Here is a 22818-nt window from a genome sequence, read left to right as displayed (position 1 = left end):
AAGGAACCACTTTCGAAAAACGTCGTGCACGTCTTGTTCTTCTCATTTGCTCCTTGTTCTCCTTGTGGATGAAAGATGAAGTAGCGTGATTCATTCTTCTACAGAGAATCTGTCATTCTCTCATTGATCTCTCTGCTGGAACAGGTTCAGCTTTGTGTTTTCCGGCTCTGCTCTGTCCCTTCACACACAGGCTTTGCCTTGCCTACCCAAACTGGGAGTGTAAGTACTCCCATGGCAGTAATAATGACTTAAGTCTAGGGTGTAGTCACTGTCTTGGTAACGTCTGGGCTGAGCGCACCTTGCTGAGAACACAGTTAGATGACATAGTGGTAAAAATATGTCAGTCTTATCTATGCCATGTCTTCAGGGGTAGAAACGAAGGTGCTTGGTAATGAATCATGTAGGTGTGCTTGCTTGCTAAGACGTTTACTTTATAAATATACCTGTTTGTTTAATAGAAGCAAGGTCTCAGGTAGAAGAAGGAGGTTTTAATCTTTTCTCCACCACTTATGTGAGATCTGTTCACAACTTGGCTCTGATTATAAATAAATAGTATTATGTCACATGTATCATGTGAATTCTTTGAACAGGCATAGTCTTGTCTAAATCCTGTAAAAATCTGGAACACTTCCTCCAATTATATCAGTGTTAATGTACCACCTTCTGGCCAGCTAATGGAAACACATGAACTGATCTTCAGGATCTTTCTAGATCTGTGACTCTCAAAATCTAAATCAAAAAAGCCTTTTTTTCTGTAGTAGTTGTGGGACCCAGTCACTACCATTGCATTACACAAGAGAAGAACTCCACTCTTTTAAGTATCTTAAGAGAACAAAAAGTGTTTACTTCAATTTCTTTTTAGAGTAGCCATCTTTACTGGGAAAAAAAAAAAAAAGCTGTGTTTAAGTGATAAACAGTGCTTTTACTTAGAAAACATTTACTACGAAATGTTTTCCAGCTATGACTAGGAGAATTTTATTACTTTTAAAAGTTACTGCCTCTACCATGTAATTCTTGCCTGACGTGAAGATCTAAGAGTTTCTCCAAGACACTAACAACCTTGTCCATTACTTGCATGAACTATGTCAAATTTGGAGTCTACTGTTCAAATGATAAATTGGTATTAATTGGAGACACAGGCACACAGGCACTTGCATTTCAAAGCTATATATCTCTGGTTGCTGCAATGTTCTGGTGATTTCTGGATAGGTTGTATGCTTGTTCTTGACTGCAGTTCTGTCTAGGAATATTAGTACACTAACTTCTAAGTGTTTACAGGCTAAAAACGAAGCAGTAGATCTGGAAAGAGCATTTTCTGAATATGGACATCTGTTGCACAAATTGCACAAATCTAATTTATCCGATTTGTGCACAATGTGTTACAGATGCCTGGTTTTGTCTTAAGACTAGCTAGATCCATTCTGATTTCATAGGGCACTGCACAGCACACGCTGCAGAACATGTAAGGAACTTTTACAAACCTGTAGTTGCAGCCAAGATCTGTACAAGGAAAAAGGGAGTTCACTGTACACAGACTATGGATTGCTGAAATATTTTTTCAGTTATTCCATACCACATCTGACATGTTGGTGGTATGGAATTTTTTTTATGAACCAGAGTTTTAACTACTCGATAAACATAACACAATAAAAATATTGAGTATTTTTAAATTAAATCATGTGGGAAAGTTCTGTGTTGTAAACTAATTTTATCTTGAACATTTTCTTTATTCAAGGAAGAGTGAAAGGGTTGTGATTGAATTAATTAGTTTCTCCAGTTGAATAAACAGAGAAGAGGAAATTGATAGCTTCCTACATAGCTGGTTGCAATGAGACTTACAGCTGCAACTACCACTGTTCTGGTAGTCTGATACGAGTGTCTTAATGGTTTGGAAGATGCTCTTTTCCTTCTCCAAGCAGCAAGTGGTGGCATGAGTGGAGGAGACACGAGACAAATCATTCTGGGCAATGAAGCGCTGCAAGCACAAACGCCTGAAATACAGTAGTCCTACCTTCCCAAAAACACAGACTTCTGTGTAGATAGAGAACTGTAAGAAAAAGTCAAAATATCAATGGAATAAGTCAAAAAAGCTTCTGGGGTCCTTTAAGATCGTATGTAGAGGACTGTCCTTTTCAACAGTTTTTCTTGCAGTGTGAGGGCTGCTGCAACCTAGCTGTGAGGGCTGAGTCATCATTTTCTTGTATTTCATCTTCAGTTTAGTACCTCCATGATGGCTTACATTTAAAATGAAATACAGCAGTTCATATAGAGACTTATGGGGATAAATTAATTGAAGCTAGATGAAATTCATTGTGTTTTAAATAGATCTGGAAGCTCTGTGATATAACTTCTTTGTAGCTTCAGATGATTTAAATTCTTTTGACAATTAAGCTTCTAGGACTTGTGATGAATTTCGAATAGTTAACCAAGCAACAGGCATTGTATTTAAGTAGTTCCTAACCCACTGCTGGGAACAGTCTATGTAGTACTACTGCAGTATGGATTTGAAATTCAACTACACTAGGTTTAAGCAGGCCAGTGATTTACATGGCCTAAATTTAGACAATCATGTTCGAAGAGATGTTGTGATTTGGCAGAGTATTATGAATTGAGAAGTTACCTAAGGATGAATCCATTCAACATGACATGAGAAGTCAGTCAAGTGGGAGAGGTATGAATAAGAGAGGGAACCGCAGAGATAAGATCCGTGACTTCAGTCTTTCATCTTGCACCTTCTCCTGCTGGTTACTTAGTCTGTGGTGATTTTGAAATGTCCCTTAGCTGTGCCATAAAACGTAACTTTCGTACTAACAGTTCAACATGCTGGAGAATTAAATTGCTGTTAAATTTTTGTATGCGGTGTGTTCAGTAGCAAGATTAAAAGGCATGGACTGTGTGAGCAGTCACCTCTTCTACATGCCAGAACTTGCAGAGATGCTCAAAAGTCTGAGGAATGCTTACAAACCTATCTTGCAACCTGATGGGTGTTGGTGGTCAAGAGGTTTGGGGTTTTCCAGCCACTCTCCTAATCTTTCTGAAAAGAGGCAAGGTGCATGCATCTTCTTCCATCTCCAAAATCTGTTCTGAAGCTCATGGGAAGAAAGTGTCCTGCAAGCTTGTGAGAGGGCATTTCTAGGTATTTCCTTAATGTTACCACTCACTAACGAATAACAAAGGTACCTAGGAAGCATGCAGAGGTAATAACTGCTATCCTCACAGGGATTTCTTCTGTGCAAGATAAGCAGGTGGTACCCTCCTGTTGACAAGAAGTCTTCTGTGCTTTGAGCTGTATATTCTTGCAACTGGTTTCCATGGCACTTTTCTACTGTATGTTTATGCTGGTGTCTGCAGCAGAAACAGATTTGACCTTCTACCATTAACAGAGCTGTGATAAAAGGAAAGCTGACAAAACCAGGCCTGGCTTCATAGCTTGTAATAAACTTGAAAGTCTTTTCTGGTGTGTAGGTGCAACAGGACTATTCATTGAGTTAGTTTATAGGTTTATATCTACCTCTGTGACACTTAACCACTTACACTGTGTTCTGTGAGAGTCCTGGAAGTGTGCTGGATACTGAGGTACAGAGGGACAGTGTTCCACTTGTGACACTTTTACAGTCAGAAATTAGAAAAAAGTGGGAAGAGAACCAGAAGCTGTGATGTGATGTGATAGTGATGAAGTGTTTTCGCAGAGCCACATGAGAGGTTGGTGCCAAGGCTGGAAATAGGAGTCCAGTTGTATCACTTCAGAGTGATGGCCCATTCACTTTAAATATCTTTTAAATTACTCCATCTGTCTTGGTAAGATCAGAATCATGACAGACCGCCCCAAAAAATGTGCACAGACGCAGTTGTAGTGACCTGGATATGGGAAAGAAATGCAAGAAAATGACCAGATACAGATGTCACGGAAACTATGTGGAAGTATGGCCTTTGTCATGGAGACATAATTGTGCAACAGCCTGGTCCTTGATTTCTTCCAGGTTCTGTCTATCTCCATTTTCTGCTTTTCTGTAATTGCTTATACAGAGAAACCACAGGTTTTGTTGCTGGCATCCTCATGACCTGGCTTATCTTTAAAGACCAGGTCTGTATACAAGTGTCTGGTGGACTTTATGTAAAGAGTCCTAGAAGAGATCCAGCTATGCCAACAGAAATCTTAGCAGTGCTTGCTTTGTCTGAGGGACTGGTGTAGGCTACATCAGGGAAGTGAGCACCCCTTTGGAAGGTGTGACATATTAAGGCTATTAAAGTTCAAAGAGCTATCTGAATTATACATAAATTAATATATTCAGGTAACAGAAACAGTCACGTCATGAAGCTCTGAGCTAATTTCTCTCAAGAGGCAAAATAGATGAGTACTCAGAAATGTGAAAATTCAGACATTTGCTCAGATCCATTTCTGAAAGTTGTTGTCTGCCTTTTTTGAAAGATGTGTAATACCCTCAGATCTTCTTCCTACTTCCATGGCACAGTTTTGATCACAAACACTTTGCAATATCAACGTCCTTTAGCAGTTGGATGGCTGCCTTTCCCCCAGGCACAAGTAATATGATACTGCCTGGTGGTTTTGGCCAAAGTAGTCATGGTTTAGCCAAATAGAAAAACAAAAAGATGATACATTAAAGAGAACCGAAGCTTTCTTTCCTTGTCATGTCAGTCACAAGAGGCTAATCACAATGAGAGGTTCTACACCCATTGCAACAATGATGTCTTCCAGTTTATCATACTGAAATGATTAACCATTTTGCTACTGAACACTTACAAAGACAAAATTTTAAGAGGCCCGTGGAGGAAAAATAAAGTTATGATGCAAGTTGGCCTTTTATTGTTGACTGGGGACCTAATTGTCCAAATTATTTAATGGCCTGGTAATGCAGGTCAGACAGTGTGCAGTAAGGTGCAGCCAGTGCTGGTTGCTGGCACCACATAGATAAGGGAATGAATGCAGAGATGCAGAGTTGTGTGGGCAGCTCAAGGCTGCTCCCTCCACAGCTCACATTGCAGGTGTCTCTGGGAAAGGAGACCAAGCTGCTGCCCCTTTCACCTCCTTTGTAAATCTGCTCCTGTGTTTTGTTGCTGGCTGGAGCTACCTGTCAGGTTGGAATCTGCCAAGGTCACACAATTAAAAGATATTTTAATTTTGCTAAGTAAACACTTATCAAAGTCATTTGCTTAGGAAAGCTAAGTCAGGAAGTCAAGAAGGAAAAAACAAGTGCTTTCTTTTGATCAGTTATGCCTTTTTTATGCAGATCTAGTCTTTATCAGCCAGGAGTCACTCTAGATTGAGGACTGTCCTCACCCCATCAGCAAGCTCTCCTCTAAGAATCATAGAATCCTTAAGGCTGGAAAAGACCTCTCAGAGCATCGATTCCAACCATTAACCTAACACTACCAAGTCCACTACTAACCCATGTCCCTAAGTGCCACATCTACATATTTTGATTGTTCTGTAGGAAGGAATTTTGAGAGCAGGTATGAAAGCAAGAAATTAGTCTAGGAACTTGTTTCCTTAAGTGTCATCTCCCAGGCTTACAAGAGTGCTGCCAAACTGAAGGACTTGTGCATTTTAAACTTTAGCACCCATGTTCAGGAACTCATCAAAAGTCAAGAAGGGAAAAATCTGAAGTAATCATCTAAGCCATCCTCTAACATTATCAAGTTTTTTTACCATGCTGTATTTGCAGCAGAGGTGCCAGTATTTCTCTTGGGATTCACTATTTCATCTAGATCTCAGTAACTTTCTTTGGCTGCTTAGCTCATTAGCATATTGGTATTTTTATCTTCCTGGCTTAGTCATTCTCTTACAGACAAAGCTAAAAACCTGTTTTTTCTAGAACCACCTCTGTATTTTTCAAACATTTGTAAACCCAACCATATGGTGCTTTGGCAGCAGTAGAATGTACGTTTGATCTTAGTTTGGGAAAGAAATATTTCATTTCCCAGGTTTGACACTTTCACATATCAAATCAAATAACAGTTTACAGATTTTTTTTTCTAGAAAATAAAAATTATGCAATTATTACATATGAAACTATATATTATTACATATATGAAACCAGAATCTGTTAATGATTCTGCTGTGTTTCTGGGCATCTGGATCAAAGAAAGCAATACATATTACAAAACTTGTTCAGCTTAGAAAGAAATTTTTCAGGTGATTTCTGTGTGGTTTTCACATGAACTGTCAAGGAGGCATTCTCACCTGCCTGTCAAATTTACCAGAGGTTTTAATACTTTATTTGTGGAATCACATTTGGTTTCTGCAGTTCAAAGATTAAGATACAGGAAGGGAGAAAATTATAATTGCCGGCAGAGAAGAGGTGGTCTACTCTTAAGCAACCCACATCTTATAAACACTGGAATTTTAGAAGTCCTAAAAGAAACAGGCAGTGTTTTCCCGGAACTACCATAAAACCTTTGCTTCAAGGGGCTACACACTGCATGACCAAAGTCCTGGAAAGATGTGGGACAGCATAGATAACATATTGGTGTGGACTGAGGATCAGAACAATATCAGATTATTCTTGGTGGGTTCTTTATTACTTTCTCACTCAGAGTGTGGTTGTGGATAACAGTCAGTTGGGTTGTTGTTTTTTCCCCACCAAATCTGTTTATAGCCTTGTGGCAGTACTTAGCAAATAAAGAATCCAGCACTGCACCTGGTGGTGTGACAGTAGTAGGGGCCACAGACAGGCACTGTGCAAAGCTGGGAGTGAGATGGCAGGATAGAGAAGAAAACCTGAGAAACTGAGACAATGGCACTTCTTTCCAAATACACTTTGCAATGCATGGGTAGTCTGTAAAACCTATCTGTTCTTGTCATTGCTTTGTATTACTGTGGCTTGAAAAGCAAATTGGTATCATTAACCTTCATATATAATTCTAAATTGTAATAACCCTTTGAACTTGGATCATATGTTTTGTCCTTAGATCAGAAGGTTGGGTAAACTTGCATATTGCTGGAATGAGAGGCCCAGAATATCAAGTTAGCCAAAACATTATAATGAGCTCATGGCAGCACTTTGGCTAGCATGAATATTCCCTATTTCATATTCTAAATGGTAACTGAAATAAAAATTCAAATTGTCTGTTATGATTGAGGCAGAATGGAAATCAAGCTCATCTTTTTTGGGAACTGGTGGCAATTTAAATAATTACTTAAAATAGTTTGTTGTTGTTGTAAATATTGCTCAAATCACAGGTGCACAGCTATACCACAGTGCTACATTTTACACTTACTACTCGCTTGTACTGAAGAACAGTGACTTATGTAAAACATGGGATGTCTGGGAGAAGCAAAAAGCACAAATGCCAGCCCTGCTGTATCATGTAGAGCAAACCTGCAGTGCAACTACAGAGTATAATTTCATGCTGGCTGCTCATTTTTAGGAGCACTCTGATTCATTAGCTCAGTGGGAAGAAAATGGGAGGCAAGTCATTAAATTTCTGAACACTGAGGATTTGTGCTCATTTTGGAAAACACCTTATTACCACTGCAGTGATCCTGGGAAGAGCTGGGACTGAAACAGCACACTGTGATACAGTTTTCTACAAAGTGTCTTGACAGAGCCTGAGACTAGGAAAAGAGCAGTCAAAGGTGCCGTGTCCTGAGAGAGAATGAGGGCAGCTTCCACAACACAAGTCAAAAATATATTTTTCCTTATCCTAACATATATGCCTAGATCACAGCTTCTCTGAGAGATGTTTCAGAGATATATCCAAGGACTGTCAGACTTTTGCACACTGGGTAGTGTTCAGTTTCTTTACTGAACACATCCTGGGCAAAAACCGCACCTAGGCACCTTTTACAGTGCCATCACCATACCCCTTGTGTTTTTGTGGTAACAGCAAATGCACAGACAAGAACGTGGGGACAGACTGGAGATGTGCTCTTCCTCAATGTTCATTCCTCTTCCTACTGGATTATTCTCTAGAGCAAAGGGTATGGGGACAGAAAAGGCAAAAATTATAATAAGAGTGAGGGAACACTCCAGGCAGAGAACAAAAGATACCTGTAGAGAAGAAATGCATTCTGAAAGTTCAGAGAGGGAAGTTTTAAAAAACCACCATGACATGGTTTCTCCTTTAGGTCATTATGTTGGGATGAGATCAATACGATCATTGCTGTCATTCCTTGAATATTTCTTTCTGGATTCCTTTTCTGTGTTCAACTGTGTATTTTTTCATTAATTCTTGTCAGACTCCTCAGCATTTTAGCCAAGTCTTTTGACTATCTTATTCTTGCGTGACATATGAATAGGCCTTCCTTGAGCATGCAGACTGTGGGGGTTTTTTTGAGGAGAGAACTAGGTAACTTCAGAATAATTAGCTGAAATTTCCTCCCCTCCCCTCTTTTTTTAAAGACAATTCCTCGTCTCTCCAGGAAGATGAAGAGATAGATATGGAGGCTGTCAACTGGCAGCTGAACAACACCTCCATGAATGGCCATTCATCTACCCCAACCACAGTTCGCTTTCCCAGCTGGGTGACTTTTGATGACAATGAAGTCAGTTTTTCACCACAGAGCCTTTCTCCCTTGAAAACAGATACCCCACCTGCAGAAGCACAGGCTCCAGATGTTAACTTTAATCTCACTGCATCCTTGAAGAAAAGAGAACGTCCTAAAAGCACATTGGGAGACCTCTCCAAAGTTCAAAAACTAGATCTCTCCTCCTTAGCCAAGTTGCCTTCTGTTGAAACACCACCCTGGAGCGCTACTAATCCCTTTCTGGATGAATCTCTTCGAGATGTCCAACCCTCGCCCATCAATCCATTCAGCTCATTCTTTGAGGAGCAAGAGAGGCGTTCCAAAAGCTCTTCTCTCTCCAGTGCTCCAGGCAAAAACCAAAGAGATTCTCTCATTATTCTCCATCAAGAGCCTGATGCCATCAGTTTCCATGAGGCAAACAAAACTGTAACCCACACAGATGCTTTAGAGCAGCTCAAACAGCTCCAGATTGGAGACCCAGATCACGTGAGTAGTCCTACCTTGCCTGATGATGACCCCATGATGCCATATGATCTGGATGCAGCTTTATTTAACCTGGCACCAGCTCAGCCAAAGGATGGATGGCCAATGATGCTCAGAATCCCAGAGAAGAAGAACATCATGTCATCCAGGCACTGGGGACCAATATATGTCAAGCTGACCAAGAGTGGATGTATACAGCTTTTTTATGAGAAGGGACTAGAGAAGCCTTTCCGGGAACTCAAACTTGAAATCAATCATGAGATTTCAGAGCGCAAACTCCAGAACTATGATGAGAATGGAAGGATACACAGTGTGCGGTTGGATCGTACGACGTACAAGGAGAAAAAGAAGTATCAGCCTAAGCCAGCCATTGCACACACTGCAGAGAGAGAGCAAATTATCAAGCTTGGGACTACAGATTATGAAGACTTCCTTAGCTTCATCACTGCTGTGCAAGATACACTGATGAATTTGCCAGCTTCATCAGCAGATCTGAGCACAGTGGGACTGAATTATCAAGAAGAAGAAATCACTGTGGATGTCAGGGATGAGTTTCATGGCGTCTTGGGCAAGGGAGATAGTGTGATTCTCCAGCACAGTGTGCTGACTCATATCTATGTTCTCAGCTTCCTTTCTGGCCTGGCAGAATGCAGACTGGGCCTTAACGATATCCTGATCAAAGGGAATGAAATAGTTGCAAGGCAGGATATTATGCCCACTACTACCACTAAGTGGATTAAATTATACAGCTGCCGGTTCCATTCATGTGTGGATGAGGATGTGTTTAATAACTCCCGTATTATCCTGTTCAACCCCTTGGATGCCTGCCGGTTTGAGCTGATGAGATTCAGGACTGTCTTTGCTGAGAAAACTTTGCCTTTTACTCTGAGGACAGCTGCCAGCATCAATGGTGCTGAGGTGGAGGTGCAGAGCTGGCTGATGATGTCCACAGGGTTCTCTTCCAATCATGACCCTTTAACTCAGGTCCCTTGTGAAAACGTGATGATCCGCTACCCTGTGCCAAATGAGTGGGTGAAGAACTTCCGCAGGGAGAGTGTCCTGGGGGAGAAATCTTTGAAAGCCAAGGTGAACAAGGGAGCCACTTTTGGATCAACCAGTCTGTCTGGTTCTGAGCCAGTAATGAGAGTAACTTTGGGAACTGCCAAATATGAGCATGCCTTTAATTCCATCGTATGGAGGATAAACCGACTGCCTGACAAAAACTCAGGTGAGTGGTGCATACCATCTCCGCAGGAATAACCTAAAACAAGTTCTGTGTTTTGAAAGATAGGAAATACTGAGTTTAAATGGTGAGAGATATATCATCCTTTGTAGTATACCAAAAGACATAAGTTAGTTGCATGAAACATTTATCTGACCCTTCATTGCAATAGTTTTACATATACTACAAATATAGCTAATGACAGAAACAGTTCAAGGTTTTCTAGATACAAAAATATGTGTTCTCTGTCTGCTTGGAGGTATTTAAGAGAGGTGTAGATGTGGTAATTAGGGACATGATTTAGTGGTAGACTAGATTCGTGCTAGGTTAATGGTTGGACTTGATGATCTTAAAGGTATTTTCCAATTAAGTGGTTCTGTGATTCTTTGGTTTTGAAACCTAGGCACCAGCTCAGTACTGTGTGCTCAGGGAAGCAGGGCTTTTTCAGTCAACTTGCAAAAGCAAGATTCTGTGCTATGGGGCTGAATGACAGGATCAGATAAATTGCTGTAGTTCAGATAAATTGCATTGATATCTTTTCCATGTATTGCCAAGCATACTAGGCCAGTGCTATATATTTCAATGTATATGCCACAATTAATGCCCATAAATTCTCTGAAACAGGGATTGTAAGAGAACAGAAAAAATTGCTCAACCATTAAAAAAAAATAGAGAAATTTCCAAACACCATTTTGTGGCTATGTTTCTGTAATCAGTGCAGACAGGCAATAAACCTGAAGAGGGAATACCAGCATGAAACCCACTTTGTATTTTTATCCCAAGTCTTTGTATTTCTAGTAACATGGTCATAATTAAACATTCAATTAATGTAGGCAAGCTACTGTTCCCTTCGGCCATTTCTACCAGTCATTCTATTTGCTGCCTGTCATCCACGGTGCACAACAAAGCTGGACAACTCAGGTTTATTTTTATTTGTAGTGAATTCTACGTCTTGACTTCTCTGATCTAGAACAGCTTTCCACAAATGAGATGGACTTTTCGGTATTAATGCTGTAGTAATGCATCTGGGTGACTGAGAGGGTTTCTGTATTCAGTGTTTCCTGAAGGAAAGTTCATTGTAGTACCAGATTTGGCACTCTCTAAGGACATATGTTTTTCCTGAGTTTGAGTTATAGTGTCAGCAAAACAGTGATCCAAGTGTCCTAATCTTTTGGGTCACGTTTCAGCCCAAGGACACTAGTTTACACCGCAGGTTACAAATTTGGAGGGATATCACTGACAAAAGGGAAGGCTCCATGTTTCCTGTAGTGTGAGGCATAAGGAGACAGAGCTTGGAAACTTGAGAGAAATATAGCAATGAAAAATTAACCTCAGACTGTTTATGAGCAGTAACATGCTTGTGAGGAAAATCTCAATATGCCATCTGCACAAGCTCTGAGAATGAGATGCTGTGAAATTGGGCCTTCTGTGGCGTCTTCTCTCCAAAAATCTCAGTGTACCATACAGACATTACAGCTGAGGAAACGAAAGCCCTTAGACTTTAACACAATCACAGAACATGCCAGTACCAAACCAGGAGAAGAGGCAAAACTCCTGTCTCTACTGCCTCCTGCAATGTGATGCTGCCTTACCCATTGCTACTCTGTGGGAGATACTGATCTGTGCCTCTTGTTTCCTTCTCTCCCATTGTGACTCTTTATTGTATATACACTGTGACAGGGGGAAATACATTACAGATTTCTTGCTGCTGTTGGACCCCTGCCACAGAGCATCTATCCATCAGTGTCATCATGCAAAACGCAGGGCAGTTGATACTTGTTTACATCCTGAGAGGAAGAGAGTGTCCTCACCCCTCCGGTCAGATCAGATGTAATTTCAGGGAAAGGAAGAGCCTTGGAAGCACTGTCTTGGCCAAGACACATGAGGTATGTGAGAGGGAGGGAATCCCAAAGTGATGACAGGGCAGGCCAAGTGTAGTTTAAATCTGACCTTGCTCTTCAGGGACTATTTCTGTTTATTGGTGGTACTTCATCCTATGGTTCTCTTTTCTCAAAGTATATGGCAAACAAAGAGGTATAGAAGTGGTACTCAGAAGCATTCATTCCCACTCCTTCTTAGATTTGCCTGATGGACCACATACGCTTTTGTCCAAGTGATACTGATGTGGGATCTAAATGCCAGCCTTGTGCACGTTTGGTTGTATCCAGCCCTATCCACAAGTCAAATAATAACCCAACTTCTCATATTTGCAAAGTCCTTATAAATGATGCAGTTCTCAAGCGCTAAACATAAAACTCCTCCCTTGACTCACACTTTATGGTCTCTTACTGTGATACCTGTAACTCACCTCTAAGAGCACTCTGGGTCTTCTGTAAAATCTGGCCTGGTAATGAACTGCTCTGGTGCCTGGGACTCCAGGGCAGGAGAGTAGTAGTGGCATTACATTGCAGTTGAGGGAAGTGCTGCAGGTGGCCACAGCCTGCAGCTCCACCTGCTTCCAGAGGCCCCACAATGGGTCCACACCACTCGGGGCATATGCATTGCATGGCTCCAGCACATGTGCCTGTCTGCCAGACATGCTCCCAGGAGTCCCTATGCAGGTACACATTATGGGACTTCTTGTTCATCCACCCTGTGTGCTCTGACACATAATCCCTTGCAAACACAATCCCAGAACTCCAGAGGTCTCCAGATAGCCAACTGGACCTCCTGTGCTTCACTCCATTCCCCAAATGTGGACTGGTGCAGTCTCTGTGTAGAGGTGAGTGGCATGACCCCCAGGCCTGCCATCCACAGGAGAGCATGTCCCTACCAAAGCTCTCTGCTTGTGTGCAGGTTGTAGTGTCCTAAGAACCCAAATTGTTAAGAATTATTTCAGCAGCTTTGCTCACTTATCTAAATGTTTTCTTTTTGCGCTTTCTAATGGGATGGGGCTCTTTGCACTCTCACTCTAGGAGACAGTGTTATCAGCACTGTCTGTATTATTTTGTAGCCAAAGCATCTGCTTATGACTGAACATTGAAAAGCACATGACAAACGAAGGACAGTGCATACTCTGACTATGATTTGACCTAAGGAAAAAACATAGACTGTATTCTACTGAGCACATTGCTGAAGTCCTGTCCAAAATAGCTTGGTAATCTTTATTGCCTTTCTTATATTTAAAGTTAATATGATCAAAAGAGTTGATAAAGAAAGCCTATTTGCAAGCTATTTACAGCTACAGTTGCTGCTGGCTGGGCTTCACATGTTCTTTTTTTTTAATCCACCAGTAGAATACTAGGGAAACATCCAAACAGTCTTCAGTCATGGGAAAATGCTCTTTCTGTGAAGCAGGGATGTAGCATCTGTGTAGAGCCTTGGATCAGGATTTGAACTTTTCTCTAGTTTGGTTGTGGATCCCAGGCATGCTGCCTGGAATACTTTCTGGAGTAAGTTAAATCTTTTAATCTAAACATGTTGGGACATTTGGAGTGTCATGAGTCATTTGGAACAGACTCCCTCCAATCACAGTTACACATACATATATATGAATTATACTATCAGATCCTTGATTGTCAGAACAAATGATTAGTAGCTCAAGGAAACAAGAGGTGCAAAACAAAAACAGGGTATTGATTTCCTTCTGATTTTAGTAAGAAGTGTACCTGTCCATTAGAGAAAGAGCTCTGAATGAGCCTGTTGAACAGTCTGCTGAGGTGGTGTCTCATGAGCCTCATGCCCAGGGCAGTAGTGAGCACTGATGGGCTAGGTAATTTTGCAGTAGCTTCAGTGGAGAAGTTGCTTTCATAATCCATTTGCCTTGTTATTTACCATACTGAGCTGGTTTAAATTAATAACTTCCATAATTTTTATGCATTTGGGGATAGTGTCACCTTTTTTTGCCTCTCATTTCCCCCTCCTTTCTTTTTTGAATATCCACATTTAGGTGTGTTAAAAGAGGTTGCTGATTCCAGGTGTCCAGTTGAAATTATGAATAGTTTAAAAGCTCAGCTCTCCAAAGCACGTGGCATGCAGTGTGCTCAAGCCCAGTTAAACACTTCCCAGTGATACCTTCACACACATTCACCCCAAAAGCAGCTGAGCACATGCCAGCTCAGGAGTGCAGCAGCACAAGCTGAACATTCCGCACCTGTGGATGTGGCTTGCACCAGAGCACAGAGCCACTTCTCCTGGGCTGCTGGGGGTCTCCAGTCTGAAGGAGGGAGCAACCCACAGCAAACTAGAGAGGAAAAGCATTGCAAAGCAGATGAGCAGGAAGAATTACAATGAGGAGTCTGCTGAAAGTGTACATTGTGAGGAAACAGATATGAACGGATGGGGAGCCTGAGACTGGGGATTGTTTTCCAGTACTGAGTGCTGAACACAGATTTTTTAAGCCAGTTTTAGGCATCTTCATAATGCAGTACCAGAGAGCAGTGCTGTGTCACCCAAGGGCCCCATGGCAGATGCTGAAGTGCGCTGCTACCATGGCTGTGCCCACCACAGCCAAGTCCAAGAACTGGCCAGAAGCAAAAGCACTGCAGTGTTGGAGGGCATGGTGATCTCCCTGAGAGCTCCTAGGGCTGCTGCTCTCCTGTGGTGGGCAGGACCACCAGGAAGGCCTGCTGTGCACCACAGCTTTTGATCCAGAAAAAGCATGCTCCATGTATGAAAAGCCAGGAAGGGCTGTCAAACAGAGATCCTGGCTTACTCCAGAACCAGGGCAAATGAGTGAGTACTCTACTTGGGATAATTAATCCTGATGAAAAGCAGGAGATGTATTTTAATGCTTGTAGAACTTGAGCTTCTATATCTGCTTGATACTGTACCCATTCATTCATAACTTGGCTCCAGCTATGGTACTGCATATCCCTGGTCTCTGCTGAACTGCACAGCCTCTCACTGGATTTGCTGCACACACATTAGTTTACAAACCTTCCAGCAGTAAGGGAACTTTGGATAGACTGTTTTGAAATATGAGGCTGACTCTAGATTAAATTCTTACCCAGACTCACACCAAGTGGCATTTTTTTTCCATCTCTGTTTCAGAGGTCAAGTGGGATGCTGCAATGCCTAAGCCTTCTAAAGACTGCCTAATTTCATCCTATTGGATGACTGTTTTTTCTCTTTTTCCAGCTTCTGGCCATCCTCACTGCTTCTTCTGCCACCTAGAGCTTGGCTCTGACCGGGAAGTGCCTTCCAGTTTCGTCCGCTATGTAGATGTGGAATTTGACATGCCCACCACTTCTGCGTCCAAAGCCACTGTTCGGTCCATCTCTGTCGAGGACAAGACCAATGTGAGGAAGTGGGTCAACTACTCAGCACACTACAGTTACAAGGTAAAACTGAGCAGTGGTTATGACCATGGTTACTTTGCACGCTTCATTGTCTTGAAAACTATGGGCAGACAAATAAAATACCATGGACGAAAGAAGTGGGAATTTGGCACATGCCATGGTGTGTGCAGTAGCTACCCATGTGCAGCTATTGATTCATGGCAAATAAGCAGTGGATTATCCCTCAGCAAAGATGGAATAAATTTGCTTGCTGTTGCCTGTGGAAGAGCATGCACATGGCCAGCTCCCGGGGATTAGCTGTTATGGAGAGAGTTTGAACAGGGAGTTTTACTGCTCTTTATAGTGGGAGTGCTACCGTGGGAGTCCTACTGCAGACAAAAGGATCATGTTATTTCTCTGCTGAAATATTTCTTCCTTCTGCCTGCCCTAAGGAGAGAAGCAGATGGGAAAGTACACTATGTATATACCTGCCAAAATATCTCAGTAAATTTGCATGTTAGCTGAATACTCAGCAGAGAAATTGGCATCCTACCTGCCTTCTTTTAGAGCAATGATAAAAGATTCTGAAAAGACTCTTACGGAAAATATTTTTACTGGTAATTGTAATTACATTTTTAGTGGTTACTTAAACTTCCTGGGGATGGTATTTGATCTTCCTAAGTATCCCTTTTAAGAATTAAAACATTGGATTATTCCTGAGTTTTCAGAGACGTGGAAATTTAAAACCCAAGCATAGATCCCCTTGGCCCTCTCCCAATACAAATTGGTATCTGTAGGCCAAAGCACCTCTGAGCCTGAGGACAGCAGGGAGTGTGCTGATATTTGGGGTAGTGTTAGGCACTGCTTCAAGGAGCAGGGAATTGGATTTGATGATCCTTATGGGTCCCTTGAAACTCAAGATCATTTAGAAAATTAATCTCTTTGCTTTATACATAGTCTTTGCAGAATTTATAATTAAGGCTGGTTTTCTGGTGTCACTTAGGAATCTACCTATCATCTGCAGATTTGGTTCTGGGTTTGTATTCAGAGTACAATTGGGAATGATAATGAATATAAAATCATGTGAGTTCTCTTTATCTCTTCTGGAAATTATTTCATGACACTGTTGAATTGTAGAACTGCTTAGATTAGACTGAAAATCCTTATAGTAAATAAAATCCAATTTTCCCTGATCCTCAGTCTGTTTGTCCTCACAACCCTCTCAGTTCACCAAGAGTTTCTTCACCTGAGCACAAGAACCACCACTGAGGAAGATTTTTGAATATTTTTTGTTTTCCTTTCTTGTTACGAATTTTCTTCTTCTTTTTCTTCTACCAGGTTGAAATAGAGCAGAAAAAAAGCTTGGATGAGGATCTGAAGGGAGAAAGTACTGCAAATGTCAATGAATGTGCTACACAGTAAGGGAAGATCAGTCCGCAGGTCCCAAGACGGGTGGTCAGATTAACAGACCAGGAAGAAAGGACTTGCAGGGTTTGGGTATTTTTCTTTAAAAAAAATATGGACTACTACTTTTAAAATAATGCTCTGAAGAGTATCATTTTTTTTCTTCGTGATGATCCGTACTTTGAGAAGAAGCTGGTCAGTGGTTTGTTTGGGTGGGATCCAGGGGCTTTTGCTGGAACAATATAAGTACAGTTGTACAGTCAAGCCTGCCTTTTCTGCCTTTTCACCACTTAGGTTCTGCACTCAAGTATGGTCTGGCAACCATCACAGCCACACTAGAAAACAGCCTTTATCTCACAATCTTGCCCTCCCACATTAAGCATTTTGTTTCAATGCCTTTTGGTTTGGTCACTGACTGAGTCTCTTCCTTCTGAACTGGCAAATAAAATTCAGGAAGGATCAAGTGAAAAATTATATAAAATCTCCTTTCTGAAATGGTCCACAGAGTGAAAACCCTGAGCATCATTCTGGAGAATCAACACACCCTGCATCCTAAACAAAGAGAATGGTCTCTGTGTTTAAGCAGATGAACTACAGACAGGACAGCTGATCACAGAGCTGTTGTTCTGTTCACCCCTTCCTGTCTCATCCCTCAAATGACACTGTGCAGATTTTCACGGAGTCTGCACAAGTTACAAGAAAGTCTCTGCAATTGCTTAAAATTTTTACTTTTTAGTCCGAGCCGTTCTGGTATCTTGACTGAACATGGTTATGGCTGCTAGCAATAGGGAATGTGTGTTACAGTAGTGGAGATACTGGAGGGACTTTGTTAGGATTAGATCATTCCTGCCTAGAAAGATATTGAAGGGGAAAACATGGGGGTTTAGTTTTGGGTTTGGGGTTTTTTTATGTGTTTTCCTGGATGAGTAAAATGGGTGGTTATTGAAAATGTCAGAACACAATTACTCTAACAGACAATGTTGGTTGTTTTCCTGAAAATCCTTGAATGTCTGTCCAGCACAATATTATTTTCATGTTCTATCTTGAACCCACAATATAAGTAATTTGTATCTTTATATTACTCACATTAACTGGGCCCCAAAATCTCTTTCCAAAAATTAACAACAAACTTCTGTCATGGAGATTTTTTATCCCCACTTAGCTGGAAGCAGTAGCAAGTCTTAAAAATTCTTTCTAAATAAAAATGCAGAAGACATAAATCACTCATTTACACATATTTTCAGAGAAAACAGTGTTAAAAGTACCCATTTTTAGTACTTTCTATGGCTTGTGTAATATTATGTCACATAATGTTAAATGTAAAATAAGTAATTTATTAAATCATTTAGCTTTTGAAAGGTTACTACTGACTTTAAAATACACATTTGGAAAACTTTGGCAATGTAATTTAAAATCATAATGAATTAAAATGAAAGCTTTTTTATAAATTTATTTCATTTTATATTTGATACAAAAAAATTAATACACCCTTGATTTACTACTTTCACTGTGACTCCTATAAAAATTACTACAATATTAAAATCCGAAGTAAAACATGAAATCAATTTCATTGAGTCTGAAACTGGTAGAGGTAGAATTTAACACAAATTGTAGGGAACTTACAAATGCCTTTTTTAAATGCACCTGTATTTCAAGCCTGCATCACCCTAGTGACACAGGTAGAGCGCTGTAAATATGTAAATAAGAAGTCCTTCTAGGACTTCTTAATAACCCTGTAATTCTCTGTTGCAGGTAGCCCTTCTGGGCCCAGGATGCTCCTTGGAGCACACCAGTCAGTACTAAGCATTTACAACATCTCTTTGTAAATGGAAGAATGCTATTAACTTTTATGAAGAATTTTGAGATCAATGGATTAAAATTTCTGATATTATTAATGATAACACTTGTATAGATTTAGAAATATCCGAGAGCACGGGGCTGAATTTGTGACTGGTTCTCAGCTCTGTCACAGGCTGGCTGTGGTGAGTTGCACGGCAACTCCTCTCTACAAAATTCACTCTTATGTTCAAAGGCAGTCAAAGAATTTCTGGGTGGTTTTCCTGCTTTTCACTGCAGCTCCTAATGTACAGTTTTTGAAATCCCACCATCAAGAAATCAAAAAAATCCAAGCTGAAGCAGTGCTGAGATGTTGCTGAGGAAATGTGAGAAAGTTTTGTGAAAGAAATGGAGATTTTCTGCTCTGACCTGTAGGCTCAGTGTCTGAATTTTCACCTATTGCCCCTCAGCTCGTGGAAACACAAATAAGTAATACAAGTTAGCAAAGTTAAGTTGTACCCCTTAAGAGGGGAGAAAATAAAAGGAATATAATTTTCCATCACTGTTGAATTGTTAAACTATTCAGCCTCTATCATACTTGTGCCGCAGAATATTCTATGTTCCAGAAACTGAAAGATAAACGTATTGGAGATTTATGGATTTACCTAATGTCTTTACCAATTCATCAATGATTTTTTTTCAAATTCAGAATCAATGAATGAAAAACCTGACTCTAATCTTTCTTAATGTAGTTAGTTGTACACATAAGTATCTCTTCCAGTCGTCATGAATTTAAGCAGGCAAAACTGGAAAAGTGTTCTCGTTTATATGAAAGCTATTTTAATTCATTCTGATCTCTAGAGAGTGTTTTTAGATGTACCTGCCACTGAATTTTCAAGAGTTTAGGATGAATACCTCAGCCAGAGTTTCAAAAGATCTTATTTCCTAATAAAGGACTGTAGTAAGAAGTTTGATTTTTCAAAAGAGTGCTAATAACCAAAATCTTTAGAAAGTCTAGTGTTGGTGTCACCAGGTGTCTCAACTAAATTCTTTTTTCAGTCCAGCACCATTACAAGCATTGAGAATTTGAACGCTGGGATCCTAAGTGCCCTTATTGAGGTCTCCACTGTTCTTTATTGATCAAATTGTGCCAATTTTTCAGTTACACACTGTCACATGCATACTTTATGTACATATACTCTTCACCCGTGTGAGTATAGTAGTAATTTGAACAGACTGTTGATTGGAGTGAAGGGAAAAGATCTGAGAGGTTTGTGAGTTTGAAAGTAGCAGAAATCATTTAGATACAAGCAATGCCTGTAGTGGGGATGATTTTTTTTTTTTTTTTAATCATGTGGAAAAATCTCTCTGACTAGTTTCAGATTAATACTTCTTTTGAGAAAGATGCAGTCACTGTCCTTTGGTATATTTGAAAGCTTTGTAGTACTCAAACACTCCATGCAGGAAATGTGCCTTCAAGGTAAGCATACATTTACTCCCTGAAGTTTTTCTCACTTTCAGTCCTCTTTTTGTTTCTCATTACAGTTTTAATATTTGTACTGTGGTAAGACTTGAGGTATTGTATGGAAATTTGCCTAGAAACATAAAGTGTCTCTGATCACAAGGGGTAAAGAGGAATAATATCTCCAGGCAGCTGAGCTTATTTTAGTTAATGTCTCTTACATTTATTAACTATGGACACTCTGCTAGAAAAGGAAAATGAGTAAATTCAGCTGAGAATACTAAAACTGACTGATGTTATTTTTGTTCTTTCTTTTATTTAGACTCAAATTTAGTCATCGTATGAAGGAGTCAGATGTAGCAGCATCATTAGAAACTGCAGAAATAATTTTCCTTTGCTGGTGGCTTGCTGGCTGACATTTAGTTGATAGGATATCCAACACCTGTCCCCATATTTAGTGGTTGCTAAAACTCCCTCTTGAACAGTCACCTCCCAGGATAGAGAGCAACTGCATGCAAAAGAGCATGAAAGCAAGTGGGAAAAGTGTACAAAGTTCAGCCTGGAAGTGCTGACTCTATTGCTTGCATAAAATTCTTGGTAATTTCCTTGCCCCTTCAGTGCACTAGTCACACCCTTGATAGGTCACCTGTGTTCTAGATGGTGAAAAATTTCTTTCAGTGACTCCTAGCAGTTTGTGTGCATAGCTGTATTAATCTCCAGAACTGACCAGCACAAGAATTTGCAGCACACAGAGATCACTTACAGATACGGATTAAGTACTTACCCTCTTCTGCCACTAAAGTGAAATCTACATCATTACTTTTCTAAGATACAAAATTTTGTGTGATAACATGCACAACTGTTCCTGATGTTCCTGTTTTGTTCAGCCAGCCACCCACTCACACGTTCATCCATCCATCCTCCCATCCGTCCTACCCTCCCTCCCTCTCTCTTTCTTACTTGCAATTCATTCTTTGCACTATTGACATTGATTGGTTTAATTATTATTTTGTAACATGTTCTTACCTTCTTACTTTGTAAAATAAGTCTATACACTGGCTAACTTCATAGAAGTGGTTTATTTTTTTTCTTTTTGTTTTATCAGTTGAAATGGGATGTCATGTTTTGTTTAAACAAATTGAAAATTTAAATAAATGTTAAGATGAAACAGCATATCCACATCTTTACTGTGAAATTAAAGTTGTAAGTGCTGTATATTCTGATAAATCAGAGGTCTTGAATTCAGAAGAGGAAAGGGAATATTTTGAATGGTATAAAGGACAACATAAAGTAGAAGTTATGGGACTACATACAGAAAAGAGATTATTTCATTTGACCATACAGATTGAGCAACAGACTGCAAAGGAAATGGAGCAGGCCTAGAGCTTGAGCCACGTAACAGATGTTTGGAGTAGTACTGAAGCAAAAGATGGAGGAGCAGTTCACTGTTTTCAGCTTAGGTGCTGGTGTGGGTCACAGCACGTGTCTGAAACATGAAGTGCACCAGTCCCAGAAAAAACTCCTGTCCTTTTGGTCACAGTATCAGAAACCTAACAGCAACTGCTGTATATAAGAAAGTAATTGGAATACTATTTTATACACTAGCTATAAAAAGTGTCTTTCTCAACCCTGAATAATGGGACAGCAAAGCCAAATGGACAGGGGTGACTGTAGTACTGCCTTCGGTAGTACTGGGGTACTCAACAAGTGGCAGACACATGCTGGGGTTCAGGAGGTCTGGGCAGACTGGTCCTTCCCTGGTTGGGGGCCTCCTACATCCCAGTTGTTACTATCCCAGAGGCTGTAGATAAACTGGGAGCAGTCAGCTCAGCCTAAAGAGCTTCTGAAGGAAAAGGCTGAATACAGGCTGAATGCAGCTGAAAGTAACTCCCTAAACTGAGAGCCTCTTTTGTAAAGGTTTTTCTGATGCAGGACTGAAAAAGAGAGCTCAACTCCTCTGTGGAAGCAAACAAATTTGTTAGGGCATGGTCAGTTCAGCAATTGTACTAATACAGAGAGTGCTCACATTGAAAGGGAATGAAGTGGGAAAACCTCGTACCAGTGTACAGATGCAGGCAGAGTTATGACTTCAGGTCAAGCAAAACAAAAGCAAAATTGCAGACAGTTTTCAACTGAGATTAATAGAGTTCAACTGCTATGGCACCCCCGTGCCCATCTCCTTTTTATCCAAACCTTGCTTCTCAGCAGGAGTCAGCAGGTTGGTTTGATTTTTTTCCCCAAGCTGTTAAAGGTACCCTTTGCCGTGGCTGTCAGGAAGTGACGGTGCAAGGAGAGTGCTGGTGGCAAAATGGGATATGCTGAAGTTACAATCTCAGCAGAGAAAAATGTGTGCTAATACCTCATGAAGTCCTGTGGCAAGTCAGGAACTATGCAAAAAAATGTGACTTGGGGAGTCCCAGTCTACAAACACTGATCTTGGGAACAAAGGAATGGATAGTGTAAAAATTAATATGAATGTTACGAAAGATTGGAAGGCTTTTGAACGAATAGAATTAGATTTGGATCTGAACCACATTGTCAAAATCAACTTCCAAATTGTTCAGGACCAGCAGATGCAGCATGATGAAACTGTGAGTCGACTGACATTTCTCTTTGTTAAGTTAGGGTACGTGGTATGGGCCCTACCTGGAAAAGTGAACCACAGATTGGAGCAACAGGGCATTTAGCTGCGTGCTCACACTCCCTGGGTTCTCAGAAGTGAAGGGACTGTTGCTCTCTAGTGGTCACTGCCAGGTTCTTGCCT

The 22818-nt window shown here is 40.6% G+C and overlaps 1 protein-coding gene across 3 annotated transcripts in view; it reads left to right on the top strand.

The window, feature by feature from the left end:
* Positions 1-21229, top strand: part of STON2 (stonin 2) — a 74429-nt gene extending 53200 nt beyond the window's left edge. For 2 of the 3 annotated variants that reach the window (XM_008629690.2, XM_017728952.1), the window contains 3 exons: positions 8364-10199; positions 15273-15475; positions 16751-21229. In XM_008629690.2, coding sequence (XP_008627912.1) covers positions 8364-10199; positions 15273-15475; positions 16751-16834 — 2123 coding nt within the window. In that variant the 3' untranslated portion in view covers positions 16835-21229. Of the gene's footprint in view, positions 1-8363; positions 10200-11873; positions 12080-15272; positions 15476-16750 lie in introns of those variants that run through there. The other variant, XM_017728951.1, reaches the window with a different exon arrangement.
* Positions 21230-22818: the final 1589 nt, after the last annotated feature.

Source organism: Corvus brachyrhynchos, unplaced genomic scaffold, assembly GCF_000691975.1.
Source record: "Corvus brachyrhynchos isolate BGI_N302 unplaced genomic scaffold, ASM69197v1 scaffold1, whole genome shotgun sequence".
Lineage (NCBI taxonomy): Eukaryota > Metazoa > Chordata > Aves > Passeriformes > Corvidae > Corvus > Corvus brachyrhynchos.
The sequence above is the reverse complement of the archived record's forward strand: the minus strand, read 5'-3'. Positions and strand labels throughout refer to the sequence as shown.